Genomic DNA, 24,386 nt, shown 5'->3' with positions numbered 1-24,386 from the left:
TCTTCATTAAGGATGCCCTTTGGCAAGAGACACACCCTTTCACTATTAGCACCCTTTGAAAGAGTGCAACTCTTCATTACTTCTGCCCTTTGAAAGGGACACAACCTTTCACAATCAGATCTGCACTTATTTAAATCAGATCTGCACTTATGATTCCCAAATTATCCCCCTTTCAAAAGAAATTCTCTTCTCCCTTTTATATCTCATGTTTAAGGGAATCACAACTTTTCATCTTATGCCTTTTGACCATTCATTAAACTTAACTAAATTTTAGTTATATTTAATTATATTCTTTTATATTTTAATTTTATTCTTTTGCATTTTAATTTTATTATTAAATTCTATTTCAAAGTGGGGACATTACACTAAATCTGATGGCAACTCTACTATAGGTTTCATTCATTGCGAGCATACTTTTGAAAACCAATAAAACAATCCTAGAAGTCACTTGTCATATTCATCTATGCCCATAATCAAAGGATTTAGAAAGAGAAGTTGGAGAAAGAGAGGTTAGAGTATATGAAGAGAAAAGAAAAAATGACAATAGATTCAAGTCCATCATCATCTTAGACAAATAAGGCAATTCCAATACCAACCAAATATACTCCTAACTTTGATATCTTGGACCACGTGACCATGACTAAAGTGCGAATATCACATCTAGAATTCTTTAAAATCATCCAAGCAGTTGAAATGAGTAGTCAGCTGTGTTAAGAAAGGGGCTAAATCCATTGACATCCCTGGGTCCCTCAAGATTTGGTTGACTCATCTACAGTTTCTCAAAAAAAAAAATTAACAAGGTTGAAGATAAACCAAAACCCTTCTATATCTCTTTTTCCATAGGAGGTTACAAATTGAATAACTGCATTCTTGATTCATGTGCATCAATCAATATTATGAGTTTGGTTGTCATAAACACTTTGGGCTTGAAATGCACCAAAACAATAGGCAAGTATTAGTCAATGGAATACAAGGCACCTTTGATAGGTGTTGTGACATTTTCACACATCACCCCATTGCAAATGGGGACCCCCACTTTTTCGCTTCCTAGCTTAGGTATTTTCGTTTTGTTGTCTAAGCTTGGCAATAGTCTTAATCTTTTAACCTTTGATGGTGAAAGGGTTTTTCTTGTCAATCCGGTTAAAGTGTAACCCTTGGTGTGTTTTAGAGATGCATTGCCTTGTCATTAGGTGTGGTCATGTCAGGAAGACATGTTTCATGTCCAAGACTCATGAATGAGTCTCAAGATTCAAGATCAAGGCGGTGTTGCTAAAAGTTATCAATATTTGTAAAATGTTGTCAAGGTGTGGAATGTTGTTAGGGATGGATATAAGGGTGAGAAGTGGTAAGTTTTCGTGTAATTCCATCAAGAATTGCAAGCGCAGTTCCCTAGGTTCATGTATTACAAGTCCACAATGTGTAAGACCTAGGTAGGGAAATAGTATGACAATTTAGCTAAGTCTAGAGTCAACCCCCTTGAACCACGTATACACACTTAAATTTGTGCAAGAGCCTAGCATAGATGTGCCCTAGGTGTGGAATGAATGAGGAGATAAAATTTTCTAGGGCAAGAGTCAACCCCCTCATGGCATGTACAAATTTGTGCAAGGCCAAGGGGGGTAAGTTGTGCATTTGTGCAAGACCAGGGGGGTAGATCTGTGCACAAAGTTGTGCAAATCTTCATGCTAAATGTGCTCCATACAAAGTAGTACAAGTACACTCATCATATGTGCTCTAGCACCTTGTTTGTGCAAACACCTACTTCAAAGGTGCTCAACTTAGTGCAACCATCCAACTCTCATGCGCTCAGCATACTTAGTGCATCAAACCCTCTAATTTTTGCCCTTACACATTTGTATGTGCAAATCAGCATATCAAGTGCACTCAAGCTCAAGCTCAAGGAGGATTTTGTGCAAGTCTAGGTCTTAAACCCACTCCATGCATTTTTTCGCATATACACCCTCCAAATGTGCTCAGTATCTTTTTATACATGCACAAGCATCACCTAGATGCACTCTACCTTGTGCAATGAGGGGTCTCAAGTTCACCCAAGGTCTTTAGTGAAAGCTACCTTGTCCAATGCACTCATCTCAAAACTGTTCAAGCAAACCTCTCAAATCCACCCAACAAGTTTTGTGCAAGCAAGCCCCTCAAATGCACTCTAGAGAAAAGGTGGTGCAGGCACACTTATCAAATGCACTCGAGGGAGAGTTGTGCAAGCTTACCCCTCAAGTCTGCCCTACACAAGATTGTGCAAGTATACACTTAAAAATGTGCTCCCCATGTTGTGCATACTTAAATCCCGCCCTACATTGTGCATTTCACCCTTTGAAACTTGCTGCTGCAAGCCTGGGGCTCATATGCACCCAAGGGAGGAGATGAAAGGAGTGATTAAATGTAGAATCAGACCTTAGAAAGATAAAATCAGACCAAGAGGGATGAAATTCAGACCCTAAGAAGTGAAGAAATCAGTCAAAATCAGGTTTTAACAATCAGACCTAAAACATGAAAATGCAAACCTGATCAATGGAGCAGAGCAGGATTAGGATTCTGGAGTGAGAATTGTGTTGATAGGACCTTGATTGACATTATATTTATACCACTCAAGGGGGTAAGATGTTCACAAATTAGGCCAACCGACTTAACCTTATGGACAAAAGGTAAACAAACAATATGAAGTGCAAATTGGCTGACCTCCATCTATCCTTAGGTACCTAGGATATCCACCTCACTTTGTGCACAAGAACCCTAAATGCACCTTAGTTTGTGCATATAAGCTACCAAAACCCTTTCAGATGGAAGGTGGCTAGATCAACCTTCTTTAAGAGGGAAAATGCAACGCTCCAAGGACAAAATCAAAATCCTAAGCCAGCTGACTTGAGGTGGCATGCAAGTAATTCAATTTCAAACATCAATGATCTGAATTGACTTAGGTATGTTCTAAGGTGAAGCACCCTATAAAGCATGGATGAATTTGTTCATTTTGCATCAATTCTAATTCAATTCAAATCCTAGCAAAGAAATAGCAGACCTTAAGCACATTCCAGCAGACCTCAAATGAATTTGTACAAGCCCTAGTGTGAACTTATGACCTCAATGAAGCGAATTTCACCAGCAAAGTGCATTTCCAGATTCGCATGTCTTGATTCGTCAATGATATTTCCAGATTGAAAGGGGTTAAGGTGCTTGATTTCTCAGATGTTAGTCTTGTTTTCATTCAATCACATGGTGAATGAAAATAATATGTTTGTTTTTCAGGTTTTGATGCAAGGATGGAGGACTTAAAGCAATGCAACTTCAAAGATGCACATGTGTGAGGAGGAGGACTTTACAACCTTAACGATACAACGACAACATGGGAGATTGTTCTATAATAATGAAATGAGGACACCCTACACAGAAAAGCTCATCAATGCAGAATTCAAGATCAACACATTAAGGTCTAGGTCCACACTCCAAGGCGAATCAACATCATCGAGGACTTGCACATCAATATCCACATTCAAGAAAGGACAACATTAAGATTCAATCACATAAAGGAGGCACAGTGGAGAACATCACAACATTAAATCTACTAAGCCATGCAAGATGAACATCAAGATTTCAAGGCAAGAGGAGGAACACTTCAAAGGCGTGATGGGGAGATCAAAATTTACAAAGGAATATTTTACAACAATCTTGAGTTTGCTTCAGAAATCCAAGAATCAAGGTCAATACAACTAGGTAATCCAGATCAGAGACAACGCACAAGAGGATCAAGCATAGACACCATGAAGTCATGTATTACATCAAAGACATGTTCCCCATTTCAAGACCAACGACTATTAGGAGGAGGTAGGATGTTCAAGGTGAAATACATCACAAGGAGGATTCCCAAGTATGAAGAGAGTGAAAGCTATGTTACCTAGGGACGCGTCCCCAGAATTTTTTTTAGGCGTCCCCATCCCAGGGACAAGGGACTCCTAGGGGACGTCCCCATAAATTCTGCATATTGACAGTGAATTTTGACAATGAATTATATAAGTAATTTGACTTTGACTCTCAATTTAACACAAATTTGTCATAAAAACTCTGCTAGTTCTTATATGTTAAGATTCTATAGTGTATATGTGCATACTTTATCCATGTTTTCATATGAATATTTAAATTTCCCTATATATTTTTATTTTCCATATTTTTATATAGGTGTCCCCTTTGCCATCCCCTACCCGTCTCCAAAATTGGAAAAAAAAATAACTGTCCCGAAAACGCGTACCCCCATCCCCTGTTGTCCCCATCTCGGAAACTCGAGGTAACATAGAGTGAAAGTGATCAAGGAGATAGTTTCCGAAGAGTTAATCAAAGTTAGAGAACTTGATCACCAAGATGATGCAATTTGGGAATATGTTCCACACCATCACACCAGACTTGGGAATGTTGAGCATCAAGAGATATTGCTCAAATACAAACACTTATTTGCAATGATCTACAAGACAAGCATGTTGATTTGGTGCCTATTCATCACCAAACTAATTAGGAGATGCCACATCACCTTGTCCAAGTTCAATGAACCTGACTCATCCAATAAAGGAGCAAGTGACGCATGGCACTACATCAAATACTATTCAATGTACCTTACCTCATTTTTCATTAGTCTATATTTAAAGATGGACATGTGTCCAATACATTGCAATTTTCGCATTGGTCGAAATCAAGTTAGTTGTAGCTAGCCCTAATTAGGGTTTTATCATGTAATCTCGGCCATTGATCTTGAATCAATCAAAGCCATTCAATTGTAATTAGACCTCTATATAAGGCTCAATCTACTCATTTGTAAAAGTTAATAGTTGAATAATAGAGAACAATTAGTAGACAGTTGATAAGTAGCAGTAGAGTAGGAGGAGGAAGCTTTAAGTTGTTGCCAAGACTTGTTGAAATTAATACGTGATTTTCATCAAAGCATGGTGGATCTCTATATGTTGTTGCAACATTTTGCATGGTTTCTTGTTACTTCTCAAATTTAGGTGAAGTTCATTGATCTTAATGGAGAAATGCAATGATATGTGATGAATTCCTTGGTTCATACTTTTTGTGGTTTGTTGATTGTAAGCTATAGTGTAACCTCATTTTTGCAACAGTTTGATTGTGAATGTTCATTTATATTGTGTCTGTATAGGCCCATAGGGTATTCGAATGAATGGTTCACAGCATGAAAATATTTCACTAGCTTTGGAGATCGCACCAGTGTTGTGTAGTTGTTATCATGACGAAGAAAAGCTTGGTTTGAAGGAGTTTGTCTATCAAAGCATCATCCTTTATTATCATTGTTCTTAGGATTAGCATAGAATCTCTAAACCCTTTCCCTTTTGTCTTTTATTTTCAAAGTCAATTCCACATTCCAACCATGTTCATAAGTGTAAGTCCCTCTGTGATTACCAGCATTATCACATCATACAATGAGTCAATCCAGAATATAAAGTCAATCATTCTCATTGTAAACCTTGGGGTTGTCTCATTTGATCATATTCTTTAGCATATGAGGTTTCTTTGTTCAAGAGGGGATAGAATACTTAGTATTTTATTCTATGTTCAAGGTGTCCTAAAAAAGAATTAACAATAGGGAAGCACATGGATGCTCAAGTAGCTTTGGCAAATCATCCAAAGAAAAGAATCATGATGACAATATTAGTAGCCAATATTCTAGCATGTTATGGATGCTCTTAAAGAAGGAGCTTTTGTAAAGACGTGGGCAGGGAGATCCAACCTGAATGGTCTTTCGCCATGACCCCAATTAAGAAAAGAAAGTTCACCTTGAACCAACTCATAAGTCCCAATCTTCTATTGAAATGTTAGAAGATCGAAGGGCCAATGTTCTATTTGGAAGAACTAGATCTGGGATTTATATGATGATAACTATTGTAGAGATTTAAGCATTGAACATATTTTTTCATAAAGGAAGACAAAAACTAGGCTAAGGGATGAATTAGGTAAAATAATAATATTTTAAGTTGGCCCAATCTCTTTATCTTCAAAAGGCAACTTATTATTATAGGACCTATGTAATAGTAAAAAGTATATGTGATTCATAAAGTGTTTTTTGTAATTCAAAAAGTATTTTAAATATAGAGTGAAAAAGTAAATTCAAATAGCGGGCCCAAAAGGAAACTATAAAAGAAAGGCATTGCTCAAAGCAAATCATCTAAATTTGTCAATTTTTTCCTTCCAAATTGGAGTTTGAAACATTCAAGAACACAAACCCTTGATGTAGGAGATCTAAAGGATGAAACCACTCTTGGTTTCCATACTTGGATTCGAAGGAGAAAAACCTCTTATTCTTTAGAGATGATTCCATCAAGGGATCACATTTGAGCTGACTTGTTCAAGACTGTTTGAAGATTAATTGAGGATTTGAAGTCATTTTCGGTAGCTACAGTAGCACTCTAATAACATATGTATTTATTTGCTAAGTTTTTAGAAGGTTTAATGCTGTTGCTGTTATGAGAATTTGGATCTGGTTTTTTTATGTTTCTAGCCATTTATTCAACCCTCATAATGGTTACACCCAGCTTCTAATCATTGTTTCCAACAATACTTAATGTTGCACCTAGTGTTTCAGATTAATTGTTGATGTTACGAGACTTCTCAGTCCTTAAATCTGTTTTTGCACATGTTTCCAGCTGATGTATCTTTAAATAATTGTTGATTTCAGGGTTTTTGTTGATAGAACTTCTACTATCATCAATTTGCCAAAAAAAATAGGCATTTTTGCTGCTGCTGTACCAATTCCAGTGCCTGCATTAACTTTGCTATTATTAATTTATTGTTTGAGGGTTGTTCAAAACCTTTGCTTGAACCTTATAGCCACCATACAGTTATAGTGGCAAATCTTGTTGAGGGTTTGCCTTCTATACATATGTTATGATTGTAAGTGGAAATTACTAATATTTGTGGGCTAGAGTTAATAAATAGTATCAATTACATGCTAATACAGGATTCTATACTGATTAAAGTAACATATCTTTGATCATTAATTGACAGGAATAAGGTTGTTATTGTGGCACCCATCCTAGGTCTGGTTTGTGCTATAATAGATGCTTCTTTTGTTATCATAACAGTTAGATCTGCCTTATTTAAAAAATTGTGGTGCATGTGGAAGTGCATTCAAGTGTTTCATGCATTTTCCCAATTTAAAATGGTCATAATTTCATCATTTGAGAGTTTTGTAAATCACTTCAACTTGAGAGATGTTGGTAGTTATGTATTTTGATTAAGGTTTTGTCATGTCCCTAATTAATCCGTAGCCTTTCTCTGATTTCAGCCAGAAATAAAGTGCTTTTAAAAACACTAAATATTAATTGATCATATAAATAATACTAATTACTAATAATATTAAATATTATTATGGGGATGTCCTCACAGTGCAACGGATGTTGCGAGCCCTATTGAGAGGGCAATCTCAAGTTCGAAACCCCCATAGGATGATTGAGGCTAGAGGCTGGGCGTCACACGAGTGACCAATAGCCGATTGCTGACCAGTCAATGTGCAGCAGCAATCCCCATGTGATGGCTCACATTCCCATTCTCCACACAATAGGAAGATGAAGGTTGGTTGCATGCAGTCCATTTGGATGGACTCGTTGGCAAGTCTTGACGAAAAAGTAAAAAACAGCATGGATGATGGCAGAGGGAGATAGGACGAATGGTGGCAGAGTGATAAGGTGTGGTTGGTGATACAAAGTGACAAGGAGCAGACGATGGCGCGGAGAGATAAGGTGAGAAAGCTTGGCGGGACAGGAGTGATAAGGATGGAGAGATAAGGGAGGCTCGTTGCAGCGGAGGGATGAGGAGATTTGGAGAGATAAGGGTTGCATGAGCAAGGAGAAATAAGGAGATCGGAGTGATAAGGTGTTTGGAGAGATAAGGAAAAGGAGTAATAAGGAGAATGGAGAAACAAGGAAGAACAAAATATCATAGAAATCAGCAAGAGACAAATCAGGGAGGTGTTAATGCCTCAGCAAGCAAGCCAAAAAAATCACCACGGGGATGGAGTCCCCCATTGTGACCCTATTGCTTCATAGCTCCAGCCAAAAGCGCTTACCAACCAAAAAAAAACTATAAATATTATAGAATATTATAGAATTCTTAAATAAAGTAATATTATTCAATAATTTTCTCTTGGAAGGCTGACATAGACTAGGTTGATATTTTTTCTTTGAGGCCGACCTGTTCTTAGCATTTTTGCTGTCACCTACAAAGGAAGAGGACAATTTCATTTGGAGGTGTCGCGATTTTGGGAAAACTTGCTGTTGGGCATGATCTAGTTCCTGGAATGCCAATTTCAGGAACTTCACCAGGTTGGACGATACCCTTACCTGTAGCATTTCCATATTGCAATATCTTATCTCAACCATCCGCCACATCTGAGCACATCCATCATTAGCAGGGATGAGGTTCTAAAGAAGAAGAGGGCGCTTATACAGAAGAAGGAATCACAAGATCAAGGACAGAAGTCAATAGCTGAAAAGTCACGCAAGATATCCATAGCTAAATGCGCAGCAAAAGCCATCCATTCTAAGTTGCACCTGTAGCAAACATGGAAAGAAGAAATGGTGCCACTTCAAGGCACCTAATTGCCCATCTTACCAGCTAACTAGGTTGCCTTCACCTCCTGAGTTACCTCACGGATTGTTCCAGATTTGCAAGGCTACTGGGTGAATAGATATGAGGGACTGATTTGATGTATGTTCTCAATAATCTTCATCTATATGGGGCATTTTGATCTCCAAGGATACTATAGACATTATTACTGGGTTCGCTAATCTGTCTTGCAATTACCGTGGACCTTTGCTTTCATTTGCTAGTGTAATCCGTAGTTAATCACTTTGCTATAAATAAATATCTGTTCTTGCAATTCTGAATTTATTTTTTCGGTAACAAAATTATTTACATCAGCAATGTTAAGAAACTGGAATCTTACAGGTTTGCAATTTGTCATATATTGTTGATCAGCATTAACTTCAATAGGGTTGGCATCTACATTTAGTATTTGTTCATCATTTTAACTTGTACATGTTTAAAAATTTGACTATTTCCTAAGGTTGTTCAAGTAGGGACATTACAGTGGTACTAAAACCTTGATTTTGCTAGTTTGTGAATTAAGAAAAGAAAACAAGGAGAAAAATCTATACATCTTAGGTTTGGTAAAGAAAATGTAATATGTAAGTAAATAGTTTCAGAAAAATTTAGAGGTAGGAATGAAAAGACAACAGTAGAAGAGAAAGAAGAAAGTACCTAATGAAGAAAGGAATTGTTATGGAGCAGGAGCCAAATAAAATGTTCTTAAAAAAAGAAGAGAATGAAATTAGAGGTCCAACAAGCTACAAAGGAATCCACCATGTATGTTGAAGGTATAGATCTTTTAACAAAAAAAGATATTTCATTGAATTCTATGATTGAATGCTAGCAAAAAGTGTCTTAATAAGGTCAAGGAGGAATTAATTTTAATCTTTTCATCTACAAACCTTAGCTATTCCTTCTATTTTATATACAAATCTTAATTTCTTTTATCTGATAATTTATGTACATCTTTTGTCTTGCTTTATAATGGATTTTTTTATTTTTTATCTTTTTATCTACTAACCCTAACTATTTTTTCTTATTTTTTCTCCTTTTTACCTAAAAAATTTAATTGTTTTTCTCTATTTTTTAATCTACAAACGCTGACTACTTGTAACTTTTTTTTAGATTCCTCTACTTTTATCTAGAAAACTTAAATGTTAATTAATTTTTTTTTTTTTTATTGCAGTACACTTGATATTTATAAATTGTTTTAATGTTGACCCCAATCAGAAAATATCCTCGTTGGAAATATGTCATTCGAAGGGCTAAGAAAAGAGAGATGGTTTGCAAAATTTTCAATTTTAAAATTAGTAGGGTGGAGCATTAATCAATTTAAATATCACCTTACACAAATGTCAAACTAAGATGTTAATTTGCGCCAACATGTGATTGATGATGTTGTGCATAAGGTAAAAAGTCAATTAATGGCCTTTGACAAGAAAAAGGAACTAAAAAGAGGCAAAGAGAAGAGGTGGCAACCATTTGAGAAGATCCTTCTTTTTTAATTCCTACATTCCTTTCAACTTCAAGTACTAGTCATGGTGTAAGTGTTGGGCCTAGCATTTGCAGATCTAAATTGGATCCATATATTGCACCATGCACTACTCCAAGTTCCCAACTGTCATTTAAGATAATGAATTGGAATAGAGACAAACATCAAACAAAAGGAGTGCAATTGAAGACTTTTGGTTCTATTGTGCTGTAACATTTTTCAAAACAAGGGAATTCTTTTTTTTGTTTTAAAATATATTCTTTAATTTCTCTCTATCTTTAATTTTTTTACTATAATTTAGATTCTAAATTTTAGAATACTTTTTTTTCTTTTCTTTGTTTCAGGTCTCCTTATTGGAAAAATCTAGTAGATATCATTGTTGTTATTGAGGAAGGGTTCAAAGCCCTTAATGATGAATGTATAAAGGACTCAATTTTAAGTGAAAAGGGGATGAGAATTCCATGATTGATGAGCAGCATGAGATATAGAGAAGAACGGGTTGACCATGATGTCTGATGGTTGGACAAATAACGAAAACATGACATTGTTGAATGTCCTTGTTCCTTTCTCAAGTAATACCATTTTTCTGAAATTCATTGATGCTTCAAGAAAAATAAAAAAAATATTTTTTCGCATTTTTTAATAGGTCACAGATGAGATGAGTAAAGAAATGTTGTAAGATAATTACAAACAATGCAGCAAGTTATGATGCTACAAGTAGACCTCTCATGGAAAAGCAATCATCCATATTTTGTGTCTCTATTCTACTCATTGCCTAGACCTTATATTGGAGGTTTTTGGTAAATTCCCATGGATCAAAGTAATTGTTGAGCAAGCTAAAAATATTTCCAAAATACATATACAACCATTCTTGAACCCTCAACTTAATAAAGCAATATATAAACAAGAAGAAATTAGCTCATTCTAATATAACCCACCTTGCAACAAACTTTATCACATTGCAATCTTGGCTTCCATCAAAAGTTCCCTTGAAGTATATGTTTGTTAGTGAAGAGTGATCTCAATCTTCATATGGAAGACTACTATAGAAGTTGATGTTGTTGAGTGGGTTTTCAATGAGTATAAAATTCTAAATTTTTGTGAAGGAGATAGCAGAAATAAGTTCATATTTTGTTTCTATTTTTGCTCATTTTACCAATTTATTATTTTTTAAAAATTATTTTTTTATAATTTTATGTTCCTTTCTTTAATCTAGTACCCAACAACTTATTTATGTTATCATTTAACTGCAATTCAAAGATCCTTTAAATGTTCTTTGTGTTGCTGATGAGGATAGGCCAGCAATGGACTATGTGGATGAGAGCAAGGAGAGGACCAAGGAAGCCTTTAGATTCATCTATGGTGAGCTTGAGAAGAAATATAATCTCATATTGGATATCACTGATCAATGATGGCGCCATCAACTTCATGTGCCTTTGCATGTACAACTACATCTTTCTTGAGTCCGATGTTCTAGTTTCGTTTGGATTTCAAGGTTAATGAAGAGGTTTTGAGTGGACTCTGCATAGTCATCAACCAAATGGTACTTGATCCTCAACTTGGAAAGAAAATTGTCTTTAAAATAAAAATCTTCAAATTTTGTGCAAGGGGGCCTCTTTGCATGAAATCTATGGAACAGTATGCTTTAAAACTTTTACATTTTTTATGTTAAAATTGAAGTTGGATAGTGAGATTGAGTTCAATTTTTTTCTAATTTCACATTCATGATTGGAGATGTTTGGTGCTAAGGTGAAAAATCTTCAAATGATTGTTAAATTTATCTTAGCAAACCATAAAACACTTCAATATGCAAGTGTAGTCGGAGTATGTTTGAGTACATAGTACATACACTCCAAAAGATGCAACATTGTCAATGGAAAAGTTTGTCTATGTTCATTACAACCTTGACCTCTATCACAAGAAAATATTGAGCACTAACTTATCCCCTATCACATTAGAGGAGAATGATCCACAATTAGAGTGGATCGCTAAGGTTAAGGACCTCCTCTTATTTGAAGATGACCTTGCATGCATTGATCAAGCCAATCTTATGGCAATAGTAGAAGCCATGGCAAAGGATGAGGAAGTAAATATATCATATGTTAATGTTGCTAAGAGACTAGCAAATAGCATGGTTGCATCATCACTTAGGACCTATCTTAGATGCCAGCACAAAATTGACAATAAAACTACAAATGTTGGGTCAAATAATGTAGGTTTCTCTTAACCATAACTATACTTTTGATTTTTTGTCTTGATGCCACAGATTTCATAGTCTAGGACCTATTTATAAACACTCTATTTTAACTCAAATATGTTGTACTCATTTGATTGGTGTATGTACTTGTATGTTTGATCAAGGTAGTTTCTATTTGATCAGTTTGATATGTCTTTAAATTTGATTTAGTAAACCATGTATAATAAAATCTTTAAATCCTTAAAAAATCTCTAAGTTTCATACTTCTTTTTTTCAATTTGCCAAGTCTAAGTGTTAAATCCAAGTCCAAGTGAAAAATTAGTCAAACCTATCTAAGCCAAGTCCAAGTCTTGTAACTACTTATTTACCAATGCAAAAGACTTTTAGGAAAAAATTGACAAACCTAAAAAGTGAAAATTCTCTAAAAATCAAAAAGATTTAATTAGACAAAAATTGGATTTTCAAAACATAGAAAAACCCAAAATAAAAGTGAAAAAACTTTTTTTCTAAATTTAAATTCATTTTATTGGTATGACAAATAATTTTGAAATTTGTTTCCATTATATTCATTAGCTAACTAAATTGAATTGCACAATCCATATTGTATAGTGCATAAACAATAACTAAATACTAATAGTTTTTAAATTTTCAATTACAATCTACTTTATACAAAGTCAACCTGCAAACTAACTACAACGTTCTACTTTATACAAAGTCAACCTGCAAACTAACTACAACGTTCCAAAACATTAGACATAACCAACAACTCTTGCTACCATGAAGAGACACTAGAGGTTTGCAAGTCCTAATGATGAAGCTATTGATTAGAGCCTCTTCTAAGTTGTTCAGCCACATCACTATCAATGTTGACCTCCATTGGGATATCAAGATTCAAAAACATCAGGAAATCATCATTTGCAATCCACTTGTAATCTGAATGACATGCCCATAGTGTAGGTCGCATACTTGCTTTGGTGCACAATCAGAAGACACCACATCCAATCTTCCCAAAATGCCCTAATATCATGAGCCCTTACACTCCATAACTATTGGACCTTGAAGCCCCCTACATAGAACCACTTCCTAAGGCATGCCTTATTTATAAAAGAGAATAGTTTAAACTAAATATGTGTACAACCTATGTCATAATGTTTGTGCTCAAATTTGAATTTGACAAAGGAAAAATTCAAAATAAATCCATCAACTAATAAAATTCAAGAAAAAATTGTGATTCAATTTGAACAATATAAATTCACATTTATAAATTTTATTTTAATATTATATTAAGTTCAAAATAAAATATTAAAATATTAATAATTTTTAAATGTTAAAATTAAATAATTTTTAAATTTAAATTAATTTTCAACAAAAGGAAAAGAATTTGATGTGCTTACTTTTCATTCTCTCTTTAAAGAGTCGTCATATCAAATTATATTATATCTGCAAGTTAGTTGTTTTTTCAATCAAATTTCAAACATTCATCAATAGAGTCTTAGCCTACCAACATTCATCAATAGACTCTTAGCCTACCAGTGAAGTTAATTGGTTGTAAATGAGTTCAACTAAGATTAAGTCTTCTTAAATGCAAAAGCCTTGACATTACAGCAGATAAGATTAGAATCATGTCCTAAACCATTTTGACATAATAAATACCCCTAATTCTCAGCTCTTGGTCTATGACTCATGCTCCCATATTCAATAAGTAAAACAATTCTATAATAATTGAATAACTAATATTGATGGAAAAATAAAATGCATCAAAGAATTGTATGAACATAATTAACATCATTTAAATAGCATATATCGTGTTGAGCTAAGGTTCGGGCAGCTTCCGTGTTCAGTCATACAATTTGATGGTCAAATCATGAACCTATTTTTGTCCCTCTTACCAAATAACGATATGTTTGCCCATCTGTTATCTAGGCCGTGGTGTTATGATGGAGAATCAAAGCAGTAGAGACCGATCACCAGGCTGAGCTAACCAAGTCCACGACCGCGACAATGTGATAAAGCGGCCACATGGACGAATATAATTCTACCTTTTGAAAAGAAAAAATCGTCTTAACGAAATTTAAAGCAGATAAAACTGGTCAAAGCTAGGTCTAACCCGCGATTATACACGATTTGACCAATTTAATGGCAATTCGATGACGAGAACTTGGAAAATAAATTAGGACAAAAACCAGCGTAGTCAATTTTTTTAGTAGGCAATTTTTTATGAAATTGCAATTTTTCGAGGGAAAAAATGGCGAAACCCAGCAATTCGCGATTAATCGTAATTCATTCCAGTTTTCTGTTTCTATGGACTTAATCAATGCTAAATAACCTGTGAAAACCGAAATAAAGAACAATGTGTTTTTTACATTAACATACCATTTGATAGTAGCAGCTGCTGCTGCAAGGCCAAGGTAGTATTGTTTGTAATAAGTATCCAAAATCAATGCTGAAGACTCCTTCACAGCCAGGTTCTTCACCAACATAGCTCCCTGCAAACACAAAATTTCTTAGATGGAATTGTAATGCATTCTACGCTGCATTCAACTGCTAAATAACATTTATATGTTTTTCAGCCCTAAATTACAGATATACCTTTGTGTCATCAAAGCAACCTCGCGCTAGTATTACCTGCAACAACCCTAGATTAAAACATACCGTTGGAATTGTAAAGTTTCTTTTCAATTTTATTTCAAAAAAAAATTAGCTTAAATGAAGCTGGGAAAAATCTCGCTTGATGAAGAATTTTTCATCCATTGCCTTGTTTGTCAGACTGTAAGAGCTATCGACAAGAGCAGACACTCCAGCCATCCCATCCGGAGCCATCTTGATTTGAGGAACAATTATATCCGTCGGATCATAATAATACAACAGTGTTTTCGTATTCTGATACGAATGGCTTGTTTCGATAAACTGTGAAAGATGAAGTGCGGCGGTCCTCAAATCAAATGCTGCTAAACCGACCTGCATTAAACAAAATAAATTTAAAGCGAAACGTTTCCATACATTATAAATATCAATTATTCCTTCCCTGCTTTAAATATACAGTAAATTTACGGTGATCAGACAGCACTGAGCTTCGATTAGGTTAAAAGGTTTAATCGAATTCAATGATTAAAATAAAGCTAAATACCGGATGAATTTTAGGAAAATGAGACAAAATTAAATTGTATTAACCATTGTTGTTTGTTAAGCTTTCCAAAATTATGGTAAATGCTGCGAACTTGAAGCTTGAAAGCTGAAGTATTATAAATAAATCTACTACAAGCAAATAAATACATGAAATCAAACGTAGCCTTCAAAAGAACTGCAAATATGCGCCAAGCTGGCCGCATTAAGCTTCAATGAGTTTCAATCCATGAATTGAAATAATGGCGGACATGCGGACATCTACAGTTGAAAGCTTGAATTGAAATAGAATCAAAAGAAAGGAAAAACTTAAATCCTTCAAACGACAAGTCAAAAACCAATATATAGATTAAAAACGCTGAAATAAATAGGCATTTATAAGTGATATGTAACACTGACCTCCTTAGCTCTGTTCTCAATTATTCCTACAATAAAACTGGAACGATCACCTCCATCCATTTTCACTAACAATCGAATTGCAGCGAGTGAGAAGCGCAGCGAGTGAGAACAAAGAATGCGCTTTCCAACCAGATTGCTATCAAAATATGAACGCTATTTTTTTATGATCTATAATCGTAAAGGCAAATAAATTTTTGTTTCTTGTAGTTTAGGTTAATTTATAAGTATAGACTAGTTGGTTATTTAGAATTTGATAATTTAAATTTATAACTTATAAATAGAAAATAAATATATTAATTTAATAATGATTATTGTATAAAGAATAAAGAAGATTTAGATTTGGTATGTCTTTGGATCAGATTTATAATCATTTTGAAATTAGAAATTTCTTTGAATTTTGTATAATAAGAAATTCATTGTCATTTAGTTTGACTGTTGAATTTCTTTTTGATTGTTGAATTGTAAAGTTGTAATCATGTGAAAGTGTGTCGTGGTTCTTTCCCCCTACTACTCTCACTTAATCAGGCCTTGTATTCTCTTTTTTTGATTAATACAAGGGTGCTACCCCTCTTCAGCTATTTACTTATTAAAAAAAATCATGCAAAAGTGTTTATGTGGTATAATTTGATATTGGAATATTGATCATTTATTTGGATTGTAGGTAGAAATAAATATGTTTGCAATTTTAATTATTTTTTTGTTTTTTGAATGTATTTAAATGAATTATTTTTGGGTTTTTTTAAATAATCTCAAATAACTAATATAATCAACCAATAGTATTATAATGCCTCAAAACTACACCTAAGACTTAACAATTGAGAATAGGATTAACACTTTTTTTGTAATACAAGAGGAACATTCAACATAATAATGCACACTTTGTTGCACAAGGTGTCACAACATGCAATGACACACTTGGGATGAATACTCATGCATTTAATATAAGGCTACACAAGTAGAAATCTTAAAACCACCATGAGACAAAAGACCATGATCAGCACTAAAAATGAGATATAGAGTCAAGGTTTCCAAGCCCATATGAGCCCATGCAACTCACCTACCAAGCCACCCCCCTAAAATCTTGGGAAATAAACTATATAAGACAATTTTCACTATCTCACATTTTGATGTTAAAGGTGCATGTTGCATCTTACAACACCTCAAACTTCAAAATCTAAGTTACAATTTATAACTATCAAATGCTTCCCTAACCTTGAGTCAAGATCTACAATTTAGGCTTCAAGCCTCAATTTATGAACTAAAACATGCAATTTGTCTTAGGATCTAAATGCATTGTTAGTCAAACACATGGGTCACCCTAGAACCTATAATTACTTGAATAGTTGGTCTAAGTTTTTTTTATCTTACATAAAAATCAAGGAAGATATGCCTTGTTGACCAAAACATAGACCTTGTTAGTTTTCTACAAGATACCAATGCAAAACAAAGCTTGTAGTCCAATTCATAAGAGAATTAGAGTTCAAAGTTCTCATTTTATAATTTATGATAATTAAAATTAAAGAACCCACCATAACTAGTTCTAGCTATTTAAATGTAGGTTACAAGTTTAATTATGGATCCAAAGAAATTGCTCTTTAATAAGTGACAAAGTTCTAATTATACACATTCTTAATAGATGATACCATAAAGGAAATACCCTATGACAACAATAAAATAAATTTTCATATTGTTTGTGCATATCCATAAATCTAGAGGTAGCACCCAGTGGTGGTACAATGCCACCCAACCATATCAAAGAGATTATTGATTGAAAACACACACACTCACTCACTCACTCACAAAAAAAGAAAGAAAATAGTTACAAGAGATGGCACAAAAATCACATCAAACGCATCAAGTGCATAAATGTCACAAATTTTCAAGTGCATGATGCAATACAAGGATGGTAGCCTCCAAGAAATCACACACAAGAAGACATGGTATTAATAATTATTAGTCGTTGCATGGACTTGATCCCCATAGCTAGTTTGCCTAATAAAGCAGCACACTGAATGACACCAGCAGGGAATGAGGAATTGAATAGACAAATGCAAGAGTTGTTGAAGAAAGGTTTGATCATAGAAAGTTTGAGTTCTTGTGCAGTACCAGTCGTGTTAGCACCTAAGAATAATGGAGAATGGAGGATGTGTACTGATTCTAAAATAATTAACAAGATCACAGTGAAGTACCAATTTCCTTTACCTAGGATGGATAAAATAAAGGATTGTTTGAGCGGAGCCAAATACTACACAAAGATAGACTTGAAGAGTGGATACCATCAAATCAGAATCAGAGAAGGAGATGAGTGAAAGACATCATTTCAGATGAATGAAGGATTGTATGAATGGTTGGTGATGCCTTTTGGATTGACTAATGCACCGAGTAATTTCATGAGATTGATGAAGGATGTATTGAAAAAGTTCTTGGGTAAGTTTGTTATTGTGTATTTGGATGATATTCTGATTTTTAGTAGGACAAAAGAGGAACACTTGTTGCATTTGAGACAAGTTTTAGAGGTTGAGAGAAGAGAAGTTGTTGATAAACAATAAGAAGTATAATTTCATGAAGGATGAGTTAGTCTATTTAGAATTTGTGATATTTGCGGATGGATCATGAGAAGGTAAGAGCAATTGTTGAATGGCCTACACCAGAAAGCATTGGAGAGGTAAGATCATTTCATGGGTTGGCTAGTTTCTATCGAAAGTTTATCAAAAAATTCAATTCAGTTTGTAGCCCTGTGATAGAAGCAATGAAAGGAGATAGAAAGGATTTCAAGTGGATGACTGGAGAAAATAGGAGCTTTGACTTGTTAAAGAAAAAGGTAACTGAGAAGCCTGTATTAGCTTTACCAGATTTTAGCAAAGTGTTTCAAGTGGACTGTGATGCAAGTGGAAATGCAATTGGAGCAATGTTAAGTCGGGGAGAAAAAGCAGTAGCTTATTTTAGTGAAAAGTTGAATGATGCAAGGAGGATATATTCAGTGTATGATTAGGAATTTTATGCCATAATTCAAGAATTGAATAAATGGAGACAGTATAATTTGTTGCCTAAGGAGTTTGTGTTGTATACATATCATCAAGCTTTGCAGTATTTGAATATTCAGAATAAGTTGAATCAGAGACATATGAGATGGGTAGAGTTCTTGCAGAGTTACACCTTTGTGTTAAGCATAGGAGTTGAAAGTCAAACAAAGTTGTTGATGCATTGAGTAGAAGGAGTAATTTGTTGACAGAGATGAGGGTGACAGTGTTAGGATTTGAGGAGTTGAAGACCTTGTATGATGATGACCCAGATTTTGTAGAACCTTGGAAAGCATGTAAAGAACTGGTTATGATGGATAGAAGTAAGTGGTTGGATTATTTCATTCAGGATGAGATGTTGTTCGAAGGAGTTAAGTTGTGTATATACCTAAGAGTTCTATGAGGGATTTTGATAAAGGAGAAGAATAATGGAGGATTTGCTAGACACTTTGGTGTTGCTAAAATAGTAGCTTTGGTGAGTGAGAATTACTTTTGGCCTCAGATTCATAAGGATGTCAAGAAATTTGTGCAGAGTTGTAGGAGATTCCAAAAGGTAGTAGTCAGAATGTTGGATTGTATAAGACTCTGACAATTTCAGAGAGACTTTGGAAGGACATAAGCATGGATTTCATACTTGGATTGCCTACGACACGAAGAGGGAATGATTATATCTTTGTGGTGGTGGATAGATTCTCAAAGATGGCACATTTCATACCTTGTAAGAAGATATCAGATGAAGTGGGGTAAGTGCACAAAGATGGTGGTAAAAAAGGGGGGTATAAGTGGACACTTTTTTTTTTAAATCAGGTGAACCTGAACTTGGAGGCAAAATTTGAAAGTCATCCACTCAAGATATGAAGATAATCAAAGAAAAAATATTGTAGTACTCTGAATCTAGTTTCCAAACTACTAAACTTTTTCAAAATTGGATAAGATTAAGGGGGTCAAATCCTTCGCGCATGAAAAGTTGACCTTGTTTTTTTTTCTGAAAAAACATAACATAGTGTCTGACGTGTGCATCAAAAAAGTCATAGTTAGATTTAGTATTTTGAAAAATCCTTTGGCAGAAAGATAGTTCAGAGTTAGCACTAAAAGATGTGTATTTTTTTGTAATTTTTTGTTGAGTATTTTATTTTTTATGATTTTTCCAATCGAGCACATCCTGAAAATTCAATACCTGTTCATGTGCGAAGCATAAGTTGCACTAAACAAATTGAAAATACAGTTTTATTTTTTTTAAATTGTAAAGAATCAAGTGCACTACAATAATATATAATTTTTTTAAAATTTGGATAAGTATATCAAAAGTTATTCAAAAAATGGTGCACCTATGTCTGTGAGAACTATGGAGACACTAGTAAAAGAAATTCAATAATAATATGTTATTGTTGTTCAAATTGAAAACAAATTATATGGTTAGAAAGCTCAGAAGATGGGTGAAAATATGGTGGCAATTTTAGAAATACCCACTTTATGAAGTGTAAACCTGATGATGACAAAGTCGATAAACCAAGTTGATAAAATAAAACACGTCAAAAATGAGAGAAATGGAGAGAAATCAAACTTCCAATCCATAGCTTTGTCATCTAGGCCTATTTCCAAGCCTAAACAGTCAAAAGCACGTATGGGGTACTTATAGTGTAAGCAGCATGTACGCGCTTGTTTCCCTATAAACAGCGCGTATGCGCTATTGTATAATATGATATTCTATGTACAATATGTGTATATACATATAATATATGTAATATATAATGTGTATAATATGACATTATATATATAATATGTTTATATACATATAATATATGTATATATATAATATGTTTATATACATATAATATATGTATATATATAATATATTAAACATATATATACACATGTAAGTGTATCGTCTCTCCCTCTCAAACGCATACAAGGTCTCTCTCTCTCTCTCTCTCTCTCTCTCTCTCTCTCTCTCTCTCTACCCCACTGCAACTGTGTTTGCACTTCTATAGAAGTAAGTGAATTTATTTCTTGTCTGCAACTTCCTCTTTGATTTTTATCATGTATCCTCTCCTAAAAAAATTGACTGATGGATTTTTGTGTGTATATTGAATAGGAGGAATAGGGTTTGAAATTGAACCACGGGTGTGTTACCGTGACAAACAAGGAAACCTGTAGCAATATTCTTCTTGAATGTGTTTTTAATGAACAGAGCAGATGTGGAAAATAGTGTCAACAAAGCAACATGATGAGTCAGAGTACCTGCAATATATTTTTCAGAAGAAAACAACAGGTAGGAAGAGAAAGAGGGAGAGTAACACAGATGATGTTTTGTAGAATGATAGTGGTGGGTATGCAAGAGTTCCCATGTTGTTACACAATGCCTGTCACCTAAAGAAATTAAAGTTTGTTTTATGCATGGCAGTGGTAGTATACGATGATCATTACTTGTCAAACAACTTGGAACGGTACATACCCATGAAAGAAATCAAGTGTGTAATTCCTATAGTCACAATCGAGATCAGTCTTATAACCTTGCAAATTTAATAGCATCATATGTTTTAGAACTTAGACAATACTCTTAGGGTTAGGTCAAGCTCTTACACTTGCTTTTTAGTGAAGCCTCATTGTTTGTTCGCTTGGAGTCTCATTATATGATGTTCTATTCATAACTTTAAATTTAATATATCATTTTATTAGCCCACCATATGACCCCTTAGGTGTCATTAGAGGTCGTATTTTTTCCTAAGAGGTCATATGGTATCATGTGACCCCTTAAGACCCCTCCTCTTTCCCTCCCCCTACTCTCTCTCTCTCTCTCTCTCTCTCTCTCTCTCTCTCTCTCTCTCTCTACCTTCCCTCCCCCCTCTTCTCTCCCTCTCTCCCTCCCTCTCCCTCTCCCCTCTCCTCTCCTCTCCCTCTCTCTCCCTCTCCTCTCTCCTCTCCCTCCCTCTCCCCTCCCTCCCTCTCCCTCCCTTCCCCCCTCTTCTCTCCCTCTCTCCCTCTCCCTCCTTCCCTCTCTCCCTCTCCCACCCCCCGTCTTCTCTCTCTCTGTGTCTCTCTCTCTCTCTCCCTCTCTCTCTCCCTTCCCCCCTCTTCTCTCCCTCTCCCTTCCTCCATACCCCTTCCTCTCTCTCTCTCTCTCTCTCTCTCTCTCTCTCTCTCTCTCTCCCTCCCTCTACCTCTCTCCCTCTCTCTACCTTCCCTCCCCCCTCTTCTCTCCCTCTCTCCCTCCCTCTACCTCTCCCTTCCCCCCATCTTCTCTCCCTCTCTCCCTCTCTCTCCCTCTCCCCTCACCTCTCCCTCTCTCCCTCTCTCCCCCTCTCCCTCCTTCCCCCCCCCCTCTCTCTCTCTCTCTCTCTCTCTCTCTCTCTCTCTCTCTCTCTCTCTCTCCCTTCCCCCCCTCTTCTCTCCCTCTCCCTTCCTCCATACCCCTTCTTCTCTCCCACCCCCATCTTCTCTCTCTCTCTCTCTCTCTCTCTCTCTCTCTCTCTCTCTCTCTCTCTCCCTCCCTCTACCTCTCTCAAGAGCACATACGAGGTACTGAAAATATTAGTTCCCTACCCTGCCATAACTTTTTAAAGGCTTAGTAGCACGTACGTGGTACTTATTACTCATAAGCGCGTACGGGGTCCTATTCCCATTATTCGTTACCCTGCGATAACATTTTTAGGATTAGTAGCGCATACACGCTACTTATCAGCCCAGAATGGGAAAAAAGAATATCATTGGGCTTGTCAACATTTTATGGTCTAACAGCGCGTACGCGGTTTATAGACATAGTTTTAGTTGCCCAAGAGCCTCAACGACCTCAAAAGAAGTTTTTGAGGTCGTTGAAGGCCCCACTGGAATTGTGTCTGCACTTCTAATTGAAAATGGCTTCGAGTCTTTGAAAACTGAGATAGGACATTGTAGAGGAGCCTCACGTGACCCCACAAGATCAAACAGATCGACCATATGTGTCATGGATTGGAAAAAATAGTCCGTCAAATTTTGACAATTTTTTGGACTCAAGGCACTTGAGAGATCGCACCGGTAGAGTATGACTCTTGATGTTATGGTGCTTTGGAATGCATGAAAGGGACATGCCTAGCGTAAACCTGCCCACCCGGACATGCTCGTGATGTCGATTTGTGCACACGATGAACATAATCAATTCTAGCCAATCTTGCAACTTTTCCTTGCAAGCAACTGACAGTTTTTGGAGCAGGCGAAAAAATGCTACTAATTGAAAATGGCTCTAAGTCGTTGAAAACCAAGATAAGCCATTGTAGAGGAGCCTCACGTGACCCCACGGGATCAAACAGATTGACCGTATGTGTCGTGGATTGGAAAAAATAGTCCGTCAAATTTTGACAATTTTTTGGACTTGGGGCACTTGAGAGATCGCACCGGTAGGGTATGACTCTCGACGTTCTGGTGCTTTGGGATGCATGATAGGGTCATGCCTAGTGTAAACCTGCCCACATGGACGCTCTCATGATGTTGGTTTGTGCACACGATGAACATAATTTGACCATTGCGAGCGTGAGGGTGCTCTCGCACCAAACACATTGTTGTTTATATTCATATTGTCATTTTTTGTTGTTTATATTCATATTGTTAATTACATATGCAAATATTCATTTAAATTTATAAAAGGGCAGCCACCAAATACAACGAATACACAATAATGAACTGAATACAAGGATTTTTGTAGGGTTAATTCAACATTTTAGAAATTTTATCAAATCATATTCCACGATTGCAATGCTTTATATCATATATTTTTGTTGTTTATATTCATATTGTTGATTACATATGCAAATATTCATTGAAATTTATAAAAGGACAACCACAAAATACAACGAATACAAAATAATGAACTCATTACACATTTATTGGATCGAATATCGATATTTATATATATATAAAAAGGCATGTCTACCAAGTCAATACAAGTATTACAAAAATGTGGCATATGCCATGTCCAAATCGATATACAATAAAAATGTAGAATATATCTACATGTATTGGTCATTCTATGACCAAAACTAACACTATATGATCCTAAAGTTGTGGTGGATCATCAAAATCAAGCCTCTTCGGCATAGTACGCGGCTCTGTAGATGGCTGCAAAACCACAATTCAAAAGCCAAGTTAGAATTCTTTTGTAGAAAATAGTTCACAATTAACAACATAACTATGCATTTAACTTTAATTCCTTTGCAATTGAAATGTAGATTACCTCATCGGCTGATCCAAGAGCTAATGTCTTCGCTCTCCTCTCCTTGTCACTCTTAGGAGTTTTCTTGAAGACATACTTAAATGGATCCACGTTATGGCCATACCACGAATGAGTCTATTGTAGATTAAATGTACAATTAATACAATGTACTAACATAAATATATCAAAAACACTTAAAAGCTTTAATATAAAGAACAATAACGTACCTGTGCCTGAGATGCTTCTCCAATGGACTGAGGATGGCTCACCATCGATGTAGAAACTGTCGTTATTACCTGTACAAAAAATGTACAAAGATTAAATACAATTAATATAATGATAAGTATTGAAGGTTGAAAACAATTAATTTTA

General features: G+C 35.3%; 1 protein-coding gene across 4 annotated transcripts in view; it reads right to left on the bottom strand.

The window, feature by feature from the left end:
• Positions 1-16,020, bottom strand: part of LOC131063486 (DNA mismatch repair protein MSH4) — a 223,565-nt gene extending 207,545 nt beyond the window's left edge. For 2 of the 4 annotated variants that reach the window (XM_057997312.2, XM_057997315.2), the window contains exons 1-4: positions 15,810-16,019; positions 15,042-15,245; positions 14,877-14,912; positions 14,661-14,773 (exon numbers count right to left, since the gene is read on the bottom strand). In XM_057997312.2, coding sequence (XP_057853295.2) covers positions 14,661-14,773; positions 14,877-14,912; positions 15,042-15,245; positions 15,810-15,869 — 413 coding nt within the window. In that variant the 5' untranslated portion in view covers positions 15,870-16,019. Of the gene's footprint in view, positions 1-14,660; positions 14,774-14,876; positions 14,913-15,041; positions 15,246-15,560; positions 15,670-15,809 lie in introns of those variants that run through there. The other 2 variants (XM_057997313.2, XM_057997314.2) reach the window with 2 other exon arrangements.
• Between the last annotated feature and the right edge of the window lie 8,366 nt (positions 16,021-24,386).

The sequence above is a fragment of the Cryptomeria japonica genome, chromosome 6, assembly GCF_030272615.1.
Source record: "Cryptomeria japonica chromosome 6, Sugi_1.0, whole genome shotgun sequence".
NCBI classification, from domain to species: domain Eukaryota; kingdom Viridiplantae; phylum Streptophyta; class Pinopsida; order Cupressales; family Cupressaceae; genus Cryptomeria; species Cryptomeria japonica.
The sequence above is the reverse complement of the archived record's forward strand: the minus strand, read 5'-3'. Positions and strand labels throughout refer to the sequence as shown.